The sequence below is a fragment of the Prionailurus bengalensis genome, chromosome D2 (assembly GCF_016509475.1).
Source record: "Prionailurus bengalensis isolate Pbe53 chromosome D2, Fcat_Pben_1.1_paternal_pri, whole genome shotgun sequence".
Taxonomy (NCBI): Eukaryota; Metazoa; Chordata; class Mammalia; order Carnivora; family Felidae; genus Prionailurus; species Prionailurus bengalensis.
The window spans coordinates 56,545,852-56,559,736 of record NC_057351.1 but is presented as its reverse complement, the minus strand read 5'-3'; the positions used below and the strand labels follow the sequence as shown (position 1 = coordinate 56,559,736).

The window sequence follows — 13,885 nt, the reverse complement described above, 5'->3', positions numbered from 1 at the left end:
ATTTCTTTCTTTAAAAAAAAAAAAAAAGTATGTAGTTATTGGATTTTTTTCCTTTCAAACTACAGAAGCAATTCTGTTGCAACAAGCCAGAAAACACAAAGACATTCCCAAAAAAGGCCAACTACCGTCCCTCCTTCCCTCCCCAAATCCCACCCCATCTAGCAGTCTGGGTTAACAACTCAGGGTGTGGCCTTTCCCACTTCTCCCCCAACTCGAGAACGAGCTTGTGTAAACATGTTCAGAAATATCATGTATTTTCCTTTTTTTTTTTTTTTTTAAATTAAACTAAGATTACACAATACCATTACTTGGTGAATTGTTTTTTCATTTAACAGTATGTCACGGGCACTCCTCCAAGTCAATACATATGGATCTACACAGTCTTTTTAGTGGCTGCAGAATGGTCTGTCGTATGGATGCACCATAATCCATTCAACCCGTCGCTGTTGATGGACATTCAGCCTGTTCCCAGTTGTTTGCTCCATCACACAAAGTTAAGAAAACATCCTGTAGCTTTAGCTAGAACCTCTTCCTAGATGTTCTTAGAAGAGGAGCACACCCGGTGTCTTGACTGGCTTATGTATGACTGGGGGTGGGGGTGGGGGTTGTCAGGAAAATCTGTGACTTGACCAAAATGTGGTGGGTAGATCTGGGCTAAGGGAGTATTGGAATTTGGCCTCTGAAGGGAAGGGAAGGATATGGTGGCTTCTGCGTTCCATAGGTCACAGAATCGTTGCTTTGCGCAGAGTGACTCTGTCTTGCCCCTCACTTGCCTCATCACCAGTGTGGCCATGCTCCACACAAGTTTACAGGACTGCGAGCCCAGATCTGGGCTCAGAGAAGCATCCAGAAGGTTGGAATTTCCCCCCACCCCCAAAGCTCTTCTGAGGCATCTCGCCGTAGCAGCTTCTCGAAGGCCTCCTCGCGGGCCTGAGGCCTTGCCTCTGCCACTCACTGTGGATCGATGTCCTCTCCTAGGGGGCCGGGGTGTCAGCGTGGGCCCCATCCTCAGCAGCAGCGCCTCAGACATCTTCTGTGACAACGAGAATGGGCCCAACTTCCTCTTCCACAACCAGGGCGACGGCACCTTCGTGGATGCTGCTGCCAGTGCTGGTGAGTGCGACCGCTGCCCTGCGTCCCTCGACGCCCCAGGCCCACAGGGGCCTCCGGGCTGCCCTGCCCCCTCCAGCGTGGCCCACAGGCCTCAGGGAGAGTGGGACAAGTAGTCATCTGCACCATACAGGGAAACCTTGCTTGTTATCTTCAGTTCCACATCCCCCAGGCTCAGGCCGCGGGGAATGTTCGCCACTGGGGAAAGGGGGAGCCTGTAACTCATGAGCAGTATCCATTTTCCAGCAACTAGAATTGGCCCGTGTTCCTCTGAGTCCTGCTTGAGTTCTCAGCCTTAATTTCTCCTCCAAGCTGCCTCTTTCCCGGTCCCCTCCCCACATTCACCTTAACCATTGAATTCAATCAAGTAGCCATTTATTGAGCCCCTGCTAAGTGCCAGGCTGGGGGTAAGAGTTGGGGGTGCTGATCTGAACACCACCTCATCCCACCACACACACATACACTCACAGGCATAGGTATTCTAGAGGGGGGAAAAGATGGATAAACAAATAGCTCTAATAAGAGGGAGACTAAAATCCACATAAAATAGTACTTCGGGTTCCCAGCTCTCCTCCCCTTCCTCCCTCTTTGTTCATCCCTCATCTGCCTCAGGGCCTTTGCACCTGCCATCCTCTCTGTCTGAAGTGCCTTCTCCCTTTCTCTGTCTGCAGAACTTCTATTTATCCTTCAACACTCAGCTCAGATGTTATCTATGAAGTCTTTCCTGCCTCTGTCTGTACTACCTGGCAAGATTCACACTCCCTCCTCTGCATTCACACCGTCCTGCGTACACTTCTTGGTCAGGCTTCTGTTTTGCTAAAATAATCTATGTCTACGAGGACTAGGCACTGTGCTGTTCATTCTTGACACCGCACTTGGCACACAGTGGTCACCCAGTAAATTTTGCTGAATGGCAGAATGGACACTTCATAAAAGTTTGTGGATATAATCAGCCTGCCCTTCAACCACTTCCCCCCACCCGCTTCCTCTGCACGTTGCCAATGAAAGGATTGATTTCACCTCTTTCTGGGCAGCATGGGGATGAGCTGTAGCCTCCAGAAGAAGGGGTGAGCGGGAATCTAGACACATAGATCAAAGGTCCTACAAGCTCCAGCTAGTGCTGACAGCTAGCATCAAATCCCTGAGCGAGCACCAGTCCGTTCTCTGTGACTTACAAGTACCTAATCCCCCAGCTCTCTGCTCGGGAGTTCCCATTTTGAACACCACCCCTCCGCGTGTAGCCAGTCAACTCCCCTCCTGCCTTTCCCTCTTCTCCATCCCGGCAAAGCCAGAGCTGGAGGCAGCGGCCCTGGCCTGTCCTCCCACCCGGCAAGCACATACGCCCCGGTGCTGTATACTCTGGCAGCAAATTTTCTCATTGCTGAAAAATCATAAAATGAAGGGAGGTGGTAGTGGAGAAAGCCTAGAGGATTTGATAAGGTGTTAAAGAGATGGGAGCAGAGGTGAGCGAACAAGTTGGAGCGGGAGAAGGTATCTGGCGGGAGGAGAGAGGAAAGGTGCTAGGCCCGTAATTGAAAGTCAGAATGATTGCAGGGGTTTAACAAGACATGTCAAGAGGGCATTCATCACCCAAACAGATGCTGCTGTGAAATGCAGCCTGGCACCGATTATTCCCGTGAAAGGGAACCAGCTCCTTGTCAAGGTGCCTCGTAGATAGGAGAGAAATGGGCCAACACAGAAGGCCACCGACATTAGGACTGGGGAGTTTTGTAGAGAATTAATGGGGTATTAATCCTAGAGGTGGGAGGCTGCCCCTGCTCCTTTGCGAAGCCCGCTCCTCAAGCCTGGGCCTCACTGCCTCTTCTCCACGCCCCACCCCCCACCTCCCACCCATCGTCCAGATCCTTCCCTCCCCCAAGGGGATGCTCAGCCTCCAAGGTTCTCAAGGGGCCCCAGCCCTACCTTCTCCTGGCTCCCATCCCCAGGAGCTCTGTGGTTGCAGCTGGCGAGAGCTCCCTGTGCCCTGGATCCCGTGATCCCCCCTCCATTACATTGTCCTGTCACCCACCATCTGTGAGGGCCTGATGGCCACCGGGCAGTTTGTCCTCTGAAAGAGTTGGCGTGGGCGTCAGCATTTAGAACCAGCATCTACAGCCTCTCAGCTCCACGCGTGGCCTGAGGGCACGTATCTGCTTTGCGCAGCCAGGAGGTCAGGCCATCCCTCTGGGCAAAGCCACCCCATGTCCTCCCCCGGGATCAGCTCAGTGGGCACTGGCTGATGCGGGGACAGCATAAGCAGGTCACACTGAACACACAAGCTTCTCTTCCCAGAGCTCATGAGGCACACTGTGGGTTTCTCTGTTATGGTGTGGTATTTCCTCTGCTGTCACCAATGTCCCCAGTTGCCTTCTGTCAAATTATTTATGTCTCTTCGTTCATTCAGTAAGTATTTACTGAAAACTACCGGATCACCACAGGCCCTGAGATGGATGCCATGTGAACACAGGTGAATAAGAAGACAGTCCCTGACCTCATGGAGTGTAAGGTCTAGTGGGGAAACCTGACACTAAGCAAATAAACCGCAAAGGGACCTAACTGCACCTGTGATGTGCACGGTGGAGGGGAAAAATGAGAGGCTGTCAGGGAAGATAACCAAGTCATTGGGAGGAGCTGTTTTCATGGGAGTGGTCAGGGGAGGCTTCCTGAGGAGGTGACATTGTAGCTGAGAGCAGAAGAAAAACAAGGAGCCAGGTAACCAAGAGCCAGGGGGAGACATTCCTGGAGCAGAGACAAGCTTGAGCAAAGGCCATAAGCCGGAAAGAGCAGGGCTCATTTGAGGAACGACAGGAACCCAGGAAGGCAGAGCTTATGAGTAAGGGGGAGTTTACTCTGATACAGGGGTATCAGATAAAGACCAGATAAGGTGGGCAGGGGCCTTGTGCTCCCCAGGCAGGAATCTGAACTTGGCCCAGCAGTACTGGGGAGCCACTGAGAGATTTAAACAAAAGAGTGATGGCCAACTTACTATGTACCCCAGTGGCAGTGCCGGGCGCCTGGGGAGAACTTTAGTCCTCCGGAATTTCCATGTCTCCTTCCCGTCCCCATGCTACCCCAAAACTGAGTGAAAATTGTGTGCTTGCTGGGCAGATGCAGCTGAAGACAAGTCTGGTTCTCTTTGTAACCACATGGCTGGCCCACCACCTGCCCCTGTGGAGAAATTCTGGGCTGGCCAGCACAGCTCCCCATCTGCTCAAAGGGCAGGGTCAGCGCAAGGGTCGCCCTCCCCGTCTCTTTCCAAGAAGCGCCAGCAAGGTGTTTGTGGAGCCTGCAGGGGGCGCTGCCTTGAGGGTTCCTGTCTTTCCTCCCCAGGTGTGGATGACCCGCACCAGCACGGGCGAGGTGTTGCCCTGGCCGACTTCAACCGTGATGGAAAAGTGGACATCGTTTACGGCAACTGGAATGGCCCCCACCGGCTCTACCTGCAGATGAGCGCCCACGGGAAGGTCCGGTTTCGGGTAAGAGGGGACCTCTCCCTTCCTCCCTGCCCTCCGCTGGCCAGCACTGTGAGTGGCCCTGGCATATCCTGGGGATACAGCCCTGCGTCCGCCTCCCACCAGGCTGAGAAGAGGCTTGTGGCTCTGCAGAACCTCGAGGCAGGAGAGCCACAATGAACGTAGCATCTGGGGGAAGAAGATGGACTCCAGTCTGGTCTCCTAGTGCCTGGAGCAGAGGGGGCCACAGGCAGAGGAGGGGCAGCAGCTTCCCAAGGTGGGCAAGAACAGGTCAATGAAGGCTCTGGAAGGTGGACTTCATTCCTGGATCGGCAGCGTTTTTCCAGGCGGCTCCTGGAAAACCTGACCTTTTCAAGTTGAAGTTCAGGCTAAGCGTGCAGTGGGGAATAGAGGGACAGGGGAGGCTGAGACTACAGACCTCCCAACAGCTGCCCCCCCCCACCAAGGACAGTTGGCAGAGGGTGGGCAAGATGACCTCAAATCCCTCTCTGTGCCCCCTCCCTGAGCTGTCAATAGATTGTGGTGCCAAGAATTCTCCAAAGGGGCTGTTTGGTGACAGTGCCACCCACCTGATGAGCTTGAGTTTGGAGCTTTCTCAGGGAGCTTCCATAGGATGGTTGAAACGGGTCTGAGGGAGTCCAGATTGTTCTGGAGGTATCTGGGTCTTGCCAAAATCCTCTGCAAGAGTGAGACAGTTCTAGAATTTGCCTGATGCTTGATTGTCCCAGGGGAGTGTCCAGGAACCTTATGTCTAGGTGGCCACCACAAGCTCCCTCCCCCATAGGCAGCCACCTTGCAATGCTCAGACCCAGCTGCTCTCTCCCTTGAGACCTAGGCTCTCTGGGAAGGAAGGGGGCATACCCTGAACTTGGGCAGTTGATCCTGGATGATTTTCATCTGTATTCAGCTTTTCTTCTAACCCAGCTTCTTTGCCAGGGGTGGTTTTCTCCCCAGGCCATTTGACAGTGTCTGGGGACACTCCTGGTTGTCACAAATGAGACGGGTGCTACTGGGATCTAATGGGTAGAGGACAGGGAGGCTGCTAAATGTCCTATAATGCACAGGACAGCGCCCCAGCACAGAATGATCCAGGCCCAAACATCAGTGTGCTGGGTTTGAGGAACGCTGCTAAGCCTTCTGGTGGCCCTGCTCCAGAGCTCATGGGAGCAATAATAATGATAATAGATGCCCCATTTATCAGGTGCCTTCCATGTGCCAGGAACTGTGCTAAGCGCTTTACATACATTATCTCAGAAGCCCAGGCGTCCAATGGGGCGACCCCAAGGGGGCTATGTAGGTTTCCATTTTTATAGGATCAATAGAATAATAACGAATTAGAGATCCTGAGGTCTCTTTTTTCTCCAGCTCTTAAGGCCCTGTTCAGCCTATCCTGGCCAACTGGCCAGGCTCTTAATCAGCCTCATTACTGCGCTGATGGGGACAGCCTCCCTCCTGGCCTCCCCGGAACAGGCAGCTCGCCAGCTGTCCCAGGCTGGCTTGTTCCCGCAGCAGATGGAAGGGGGGACCTGCATAAGAGGCCAAGGAGCAGGGCCAGGCCAAGGGGCAGAGGGGCACCCCCAGAAACACCGAATGTCCCTTCCCAGCCCTTTCCATGCGGTACCTGAGATTTCGACAGGCTGCTCGAATCTTTAAGGGACAAAACCATCTACAATAGATATTCTTCTCACAAACGAAAGAAACGCATCTTCTTCTATTTCAAAGGAAGTCCCTCACCCAGGACCCTTTTGCTAGGTCCACCAGGTCCTGTCAGCACTTCGAGGCCCAAGCTGGGCTCTCCTGGGCTTAGGGTCTCCCCGTGAGCCCTGGACAGGTATATCTGATACTGCAAACCCCAAAGCAAATGTCTCAAAAATATTGAAAGACTTCCAAGAAAAAACATAAGATAACAGCAAAACCACAGCTAAAAGCCACCTCTGCCACATTCCGTGAGACTGATAGCGTGAGCGAGGCCAGTACAGATCGCCAGGGATCTATTTCATGCCCACTGTGTGCCAAGCATTTTATATGCAGTCCTCACAGCCTGAGCTGCTATTCCTAGCCCCATGTTCCTAATGAAGAAAGTGAGACCTGAGAGGTTAATAACTTTCCTGAGATCACACAGCTACTCAGCAGAGAAGCCTGGATTCAAATGCACAGCACCTTCCAAGGTCCCCCCAACCCCCCAGCTTCTGACTCTCCTGCAGAGGAGGAAGGGCATAGCATCTGGAGTCAGAAGCCCTGGCTCCCACCCCATCATTAGCTATGACCATGGGCGATTTCCCTCCTGCCCCAGGACTCCATCATCTCACCTGTAAAATGGGAATACTAATGTCTGCCCTTTCTCAAGTGCCTGATGGGAGGGCTACGTGTGACCCTGCCTGGGGAACAGCCAAGTGCTTCACTGGTGTGAATCAGGACTGTTCCTCTTACCTCCTTGTCCTGCTATAAGCAGCCCGAGTTCTGTGTGGCCCTGAGTGCAGCCACCACAGGTCCCTTCTGGGGGAGGTGAGACAGGAGGTGTTAGGTCAGCTGTCTTTTCTCCTGGATTGCATCCACACGCATATGCAGTGTGGGGAGTCGGCCTGCTGCTCACCTGCCCTGTCCCACTCATCTGTCCGCTGACCTCTGTGGCCTTCTCTCCTCCCAGGATATCGCCTCGCCCAAGTTCTCCATGCCGTCCCCTGTCCGCACAGTCATCGCCGCCGACTTTGACAATGACCAGGAGCTGGAGATCTTCTTCAACAACTTCGCCCACCGCAGCTCCTCAGCCAACCGCCTCTTCCGGTACACACTTCAGCCTGGCCGGGGGCCTCGAGCTCTTACTGGCTGGGAGTTGGGGAGGAAGGTGTAGCACTCAGTGGGTAGTTCCCAGGGCTGAGGCGGGGGAAGGTCCCCTGATGAAGAAACAGAGGAGGGAAGGAAGGATTGAGAGAGAAGTTGTGCGATGGAGGGCAGATCCTGGGCAGGAAGCTGGTGTCCTGCTGTTGTGGGGGAAATGGTCAGAGACATGGCCCAAAGCGTGTCCAGAAGCCAAGCTCTATGGGAGAGAAATCCACACAACCACAAAAAGGAGTTACAGAGTCAGATTTGTTTGGGTGCACCTGTGGGTAAGCAAAGACAGGCAGGTTTACTGGCTGCAGGACTTCTCAGAGCCTTTAACATGACCATGAGTGTTTTTATTTTCTGAAAGGTAGATGGAGTATTCCAAATAGATTTGACCACAGGACACTCCTTTCAAAGATTTTCCTCTTGGGACTAGTGCTCTGCAAAACGTGCCTTGGGAAATGCTAGATGAGACAATTCATGGTAGACAAGTTAAAGGGAGTGACAGAATGGAAGAAATCTGTTAAGGATCTGCATCTGGGGAGGAAAGGTTGGATGTTCAGAGGCAATACTTCTCTAAGAGGGGTCCGGGGACCACTGTCACCAGAATCACCTGAGTGCTTATTTAAAGTACAGAATCCCAGGGCCCACCCAGGTTTCCTGAATCAGAATCTCCAGAGGTAAGGCCCAGGAATCTCTATTTTTAACACTGGGCATCCATCAGGTGATTCCTATCACACTAAAGTTTGAGAACTGCTGTTGGGGAACCTCAGGACCCATGTGACCTGAGGCAGCCCTGTTCCTGGCCTAAAACATGCTAATGGGGCTCAGGACCAGGTGGGGAGAGGAGGCAGGTGGGGCAGGGGGCTTTGGATTCAGGAAATGGGCCCGATCACCTGTTGGTTCCCCAAGGCCCCCATCGCCCCCATCCCCTACCCCAGGGGGGCCCTAACTATTAATAAAAGGCAAGAGCTGTGACTAAGCATGTTTTTAAATATAATTATTAACAAAGCATCAATCCTGACTGGATGTAATCACCCCCCGAAGGCACTAGATTTACTAATTAGGTGCCTTGCAAAAAGCTTATTCACAACTTCCAGATTAATTGCGGAAGATCAATTGCTCGTTTACACAGACACCACTTTCCTTCTCTGGCTAATAAAGTGTCACTCGCCAGGGCCCCTAAGCACCAGGGGGTCTAGTGCTCTCATCCCTGTGGCCCCAGAACCCAGGCGCCTCCCCTGTCTGCCTGCCTGTCACACCATCCACCCCGAGGGCGGGCTGGCCCAGAGCTGCCATGGATGAAGACAGTGTCATCACATAGTGGCCCCACGGGTTAGTGTGTTTGCCTCCACGCAGCAGCCGTGGAAGCCACTTCCGAGGTCCGTGGCTGTGCTCCAAGTCCCGGTGGCAGATGGCTGGGTCCTGAGCACACAGCCAACAGTGTGAGGGGCTATAGCTCGGGCCACCACTCAGCCGGCCACTCGGGAAGTTTAGCCCCAACCTGTCCCTGTTGCTGAACAGAACGTGGCAGGCTCCTTGTAGGAGACACTGGGGACCCAAAACCTCAGTGGGTTTGAGCTTGCAATCTTTCAATGAAGAGGAGAGTAACCAGGGAATTCGTCACCCACACCAGATGCTTGCTGAGTGCAAGGGGGTCCTGTTAATGGTGGGACAGCAGGCAAGCAGGGACTCTCCCAGGCCAGCCGGGATATGTGTGGTCACACCAGACGTGCCTCTGATCTGTTCTCATCACCCCTGGACCGCACCTCATCTCTCTCAAGGGGATTCCTGCATCCACCTTCAGCAAGTGTCTGTGTCTAGTCCTCCAGAGCAAGCTGTTGAAAATGCAGATCTAGCCACACCTTCTTCTGCTTAAAACCTCTTAGAGGGTCCCCATTGCCTTCTCTTTGGCTCATCCCACACTTCCCGGCTTTGTCCCCACTCTCCGCTTCCCCGTTCACAACTGAGCTCCAGAACCTGCCAGCTTTGTTCACTTCTGGGCCGTGCCAGGCCTGGAGCCTCGTGCTGCCCACCCACTCTGCGCCTTGCTCCTCCCTCTTCGTCTCAATGACACATACTTACTCATCCTTCTGGTCTCAGCTTAGTTGGCCCTTCCCCCAGGAAGCCTGTCCTGGTTACCTAAAACTGGGTGAGCTTGTCGAGCGCTGCCCTCCCCGCAGCCCCCCTGCCTGTGGGCCTTCAGCACGCTGCATGAGACCCCCCCGTCGTCGTGGCCCCTGAGCTCCATCCTTCCTGATGTACACCATAGCCACAGGGCCCAGCACAGCGGACGGCACGCGGAAGTCACTGCAAAAGAATTTGTTTAGTGAATACACAAATACAGCGGAACTTATCCTCAGGAACCCTTGAGTGCATTGTCACCTGAACCAAGGGATGTCTCTGCCCAGCCGCAAAGAGTCTGCGGGACACAGGTGGTCAAAGGGACCGTGGTTGCTGGCAGGCTGAGGCATACATACCTCCAGCAGGTGCACAGACGCCCAAGTGCAACCAGGCACGCCGCCCTCGGCCCACGCCACACACGTGGATGTGCTCAGCACAGATGCCCCGTGTGGTGGACGGAGGGTTCTTCCGGGGCAGCTACTCAATGCTGCAGACCCCTTGCAGTTCTGCACCCCCCCCCACCACCACAGGCTCCAGCTCAGGGGACCCCTGCCCCCTTCTGAAAGTACTAGCCACCTCTCAGCCCTCTGATGACTCTCTGTGAGGGGCAGACAAGAGCCACCTGCAGTGTTTCGGGGAGAGCGATCACGTCCCTCCCAGCCCTGTCTCCCCCCAGCACTGCTCCACACATCCAGAGCACCCAAGGCTGTGAGACTCTAATGAGAGAAAAATCGGAGGAGAGCTCACCACCATCATCAGCATTCAGCTCAGTGTGGAGAAAGAGCAGGACATTCACAGTGGGCTTTTCTGAAGCAAATATTACCGTGATTCAGAGCTTAAAGTAGACAGAACCCCTGCAGCCCAAGGGGAGCCCTTTCCTCCCTTTTTGCCACTGGACTTCATCCCTGTGTCCCACAGACGTGCGCCCAGAGCTTTCTGCAAGCCACGCGCTGTGTTAGGTGCTGTGGGAGATGCAAGAATGAGTAACACGTGGTCCCGGCCTGCAAAGACTTGCAGTCTAACTAGGAGATAAGACGCATCCATTCAGAGCTTTAGCACAAGGCAGAAAGTGATAAAGGCCAAGCAGGAAGGCATTGCTTCCAGCAGGACTATCAAGGAGGGCTTGGAGGAGGCAGCGTTTGAGTGGTTTCAATCCTGGGCACACCCAGAACTTGGAAACCTGGGGCCACTGGAAGGAAAGTGAAGGTCAGTTGAAGGTAGCTGCTTCCCTGCCCCTTCTCCATCCATCAGCTGCCCTTCCCCAGGCTGTCTATAATTCATCCATTAGAGAGGGAAAAATCAATATTTACCAATGTAAATTAAAACCCAAGAAGGGGACAGACAGGGTGTAGGCAGGCTCTGTGAACAGAGAGCGGCTCCGTAGACATCCAGGCCGTGGCTGATGCACAGGGTGCCTGGGGATGTTCAGGGGACAGAGGATGGAGTGAGGGGGCCTCTGGATTCAGGGGGCCCACGGGTTCCTGGCTGGCATGCTGCTAATCCAGGAACGACCTGTCTCCTCTCCTGCAGTGTCATCCGCAGGGAACACGGCGACCCTCTCATCGAGGAGCTCAATCCTGGCGATGCCTTGGAGCCTGAGGGTCGGGGCACAGGTGAGGGCACCTGAGGGCTCAGGCCCGCACTCCTCTGTCTCAGCACCGCCTGTACGCCAGGGTGAGGGCAGGAGGGGTGGGGCAGCCAACTCCACAGCACTGGACTCCTTCCCTGCCGTTCTGGAGGTCTTCACCCTGAGAGAGGGTTGAGCCCCTGGGAGCGCCAGGCCAGAAGCAGAGGAGGCGATGACCTATACTTCCAGTCTCGGGGCTGCTGGGAGCAGGGGTTTGGGAATCGGGGGCGGGGCGGGGGGCGGGTAGGCAGTAGCTTCTCTGGCAATGCCTTGCCAGTGACGCAGGTGGGGGGGGGGGGGATGGAAAGCAGAGGCCACGGGTCCTGCGGTCTGACCCCTCCCCTCTTGGCATTCAGCCTGGTGTCCGAGAAAGAGCACTGGATCAGGAGTCCCAAGACCTGGTCCTGCCATTGCCTCATTTGTGGTCTTGGAAGTTGTTTCATCTTCTGGGTCCTGATCTGCACCACCCATAGAAGGGATAACTACGCCTGCCCTCCTCACCTCTCTGGGTTGTAGCGAGGACCAAAAGGAGACCATGCATATGCAAACACGATACATTGACAAAAACTGAAAATGCAAAGGCCGCGTGTAATAGATCAGGAAGAAGTTCTCATGGTCTGAGCGATTTGCATACACGCCATGCACAAGTTCAGGGAAGGGAAAGGGAGCCCTCTTCATGATTTCCTGCCATGAGCCGACTGTTGGGAAGCAGAGATGGGCTTCCACCCTGTCTACCTGCCCCAGCACTGTGCTCTCTGCCTCCCACCCCCTGGCACATGCACCACGACGTGGTACTGACTGGGAGCCCCTCTCCCGCTTGGGTCTCCTGGCCGATGGCCAGAGCGAAATCTGCCTTATTGCAGGGGGTGTGGTGACAGACTTCGATGGAGATGGGATGCTGGACCTCATCTTGTCCCACGGGGAGTCCATGGCTCAGCCGCTGTCCGTCTTCCGGGGAAACCAGGTGTGCATGGGCCCCGGGACCTGTAGAGCCCAGCCTAGTGTCTCCCCTGGGTCTAGGGTGATAGAGGGCAGAGGCGCCCGGGATGCTTCCTTGCCCAGCGTGGTGGAAAATGGACACCCAGGAAATAAATTCCCAGCCACATAGTAAACCTCCAAGGGCTGCCTTCTCCTGGGAGAAGCCCTTTGTCCCTCTGCCTTCCACTGGCACTTTTGCTCCAGAAACTGCTTTCCCCAAGTCTGTTAGCTTTTCCCTCAATTTTTCAGTGCCTCTCTTTCCAAACTTCAGCTAGTCTGTCTGCCTTGTTCACCTTCTCTGCCGGCTTCCTCCTCTCTTCCCTCTGACGTTTTCTTCTCTTCCTCCCTCCCTGCGCCCCCCCCCCCCCACCCCTGATACTGGCCTGCCTCCTCCCACCCTGCAGGGCTTCAGCAACAACTGGCTGCGTGTGGTGCCTCGGACCCAGTTCGGGGCCTTCGCCAGGGGAGCTAAGGTTGTGCTCTATACCAAGAAGAGCGGGGCCCACCTGAGGATTATCGACGGGGGTTCAGGCTACCTGTGTGAGATGGAGCCCGTGGCACACTTTGGCTTAGGTGAGTCAGGGCTGGGGGAGGGGCAGGCAGCGAGCTGCTGTGCTTGGTCAGTGGGGTCCCGGGACTGCGCCCCAAAGCATGCTCGGTAACGAGGACTCACGGCCCGAGCACCTGCCGCGTGCAGAGTAGTCCAGGTACCGTGACCGCCGCGGCGGACACCAGCCGTGCAGGCAGCCCTGCTCGGAGATGAACCTGAGCCCAAAAGGAAGGTTTTCATGCCCCTCCTCATGCCCCTCCCCTTGCAGGGGTCCCCACTGCAGTCCTCTGTTGAATGAGTTCGCCTTGGGGTCAGAGTATTTAATCCTCCCTTTGTCCAAGGCTGGGGCCTCGTTCAGACATTGTACCAAACTTGTCCAAACCAGCTGTTTCCCTGGCCTCCTGGGAAGCGGCTTGGTGATTAAAGCCTCATCAAACCCCTGGTGACTTCCCTTAGCTAGGAGCTTGGAGAAGCCATGCATTCTCGGGGGGAGAGTGACATCGCCCTCAAGGGGGTAAAAATTGGTTCTTGTCTGGGGGAAAGGGGAGCAAAAAAATCCTACTCTTTTTTATATGTATAAAGGCACAGATATACATACAGTACATAAACAGCTCTACAGTACATCTGTGTTATTAATGAGATATCACTACACACCTATCAGAACAGCTAAAAAAACAAAACAAAACAAAAAAACCCAATAGTGACAATACCAAAAGCCGGCAAGGATGCAGAGAAACTCAATCCCTCATACATTGTTGGTGGGAATGTAAAAAGGTACAGCAACTCTGCAGAATAGTTTGGTGGTTTCTTTAAAAATAAAAAACTAGAGGCGCCTGGGTGGCTCAGTTGGTTAAGCGTCCAGCTTCGGCTCAGGTCATGATCTCAGGGTTTATGGGTTCGAGCCCCGCATCTGGCTCTGTGCTGACAGCTCAGAGCCTGGAGTCTGCTTCGGATTCTGTGTCTCCCTGTCTCTCTGCCCCTCCCCCACTTGCACTCTTGTCTCTCTCTCTCTCTCTCTCTCTCTCCCACAAAAAAATAAACATTCAAAAAATTAAAAAAAAACTAAACTAAACATACAACTACTATAAAACCCAGCAATTGCACTCCTAGGTATTTATCCCAGACAAATGAAAACTTATGTCCACATAAAAACCTATACAAGATTGTTCATAGTAGCTTTAGCGGTAATAGCCCATACTG

General features: G+C 54.1%; 1 protein-coding gene across 4 annotated transcripts in view; it reads left to right on the top strand.

Moving 5' to 3' along the window:
- The window catches only part of CRTAC1 (cartilage acidic protein 1), a 158,693-nt gene that overhangs the window by 111,805 nt on the left and 33,003 nt on the right, over window positions 1–13,885 (top strand). For all 4 annotated transcript variants that reach the window (XM_043597191.1, XM_043597188.1, XM_043597190.1 and 1 more), the window contains exons 6-11: window positions 979–1,113; window positions 4,441–4,586; window positions 7,231–7,367; window positions 11,061–11,143; window positions 12,021–12,121; window positions 12,540–12,708. In XM_043597191.1, coding sequence (XP_043453126.1) covers window positions 979–1,113; window positions 4,441–4,586; window positions 7,231–7,367; window positions 11,061–11,143; window positions 12,021–12,121; window positions 12,540–12,708 — 771 coding nt within the window. The remainder of the gene's footprint in view (window positions 1–978; window positions 1,114–4,440; window positions 4,587–7,230; window positions 7,368–11,060; window positions 11,144–12,020; window positions 12,122–12,539; window positions 12,709–13,885) is intronic.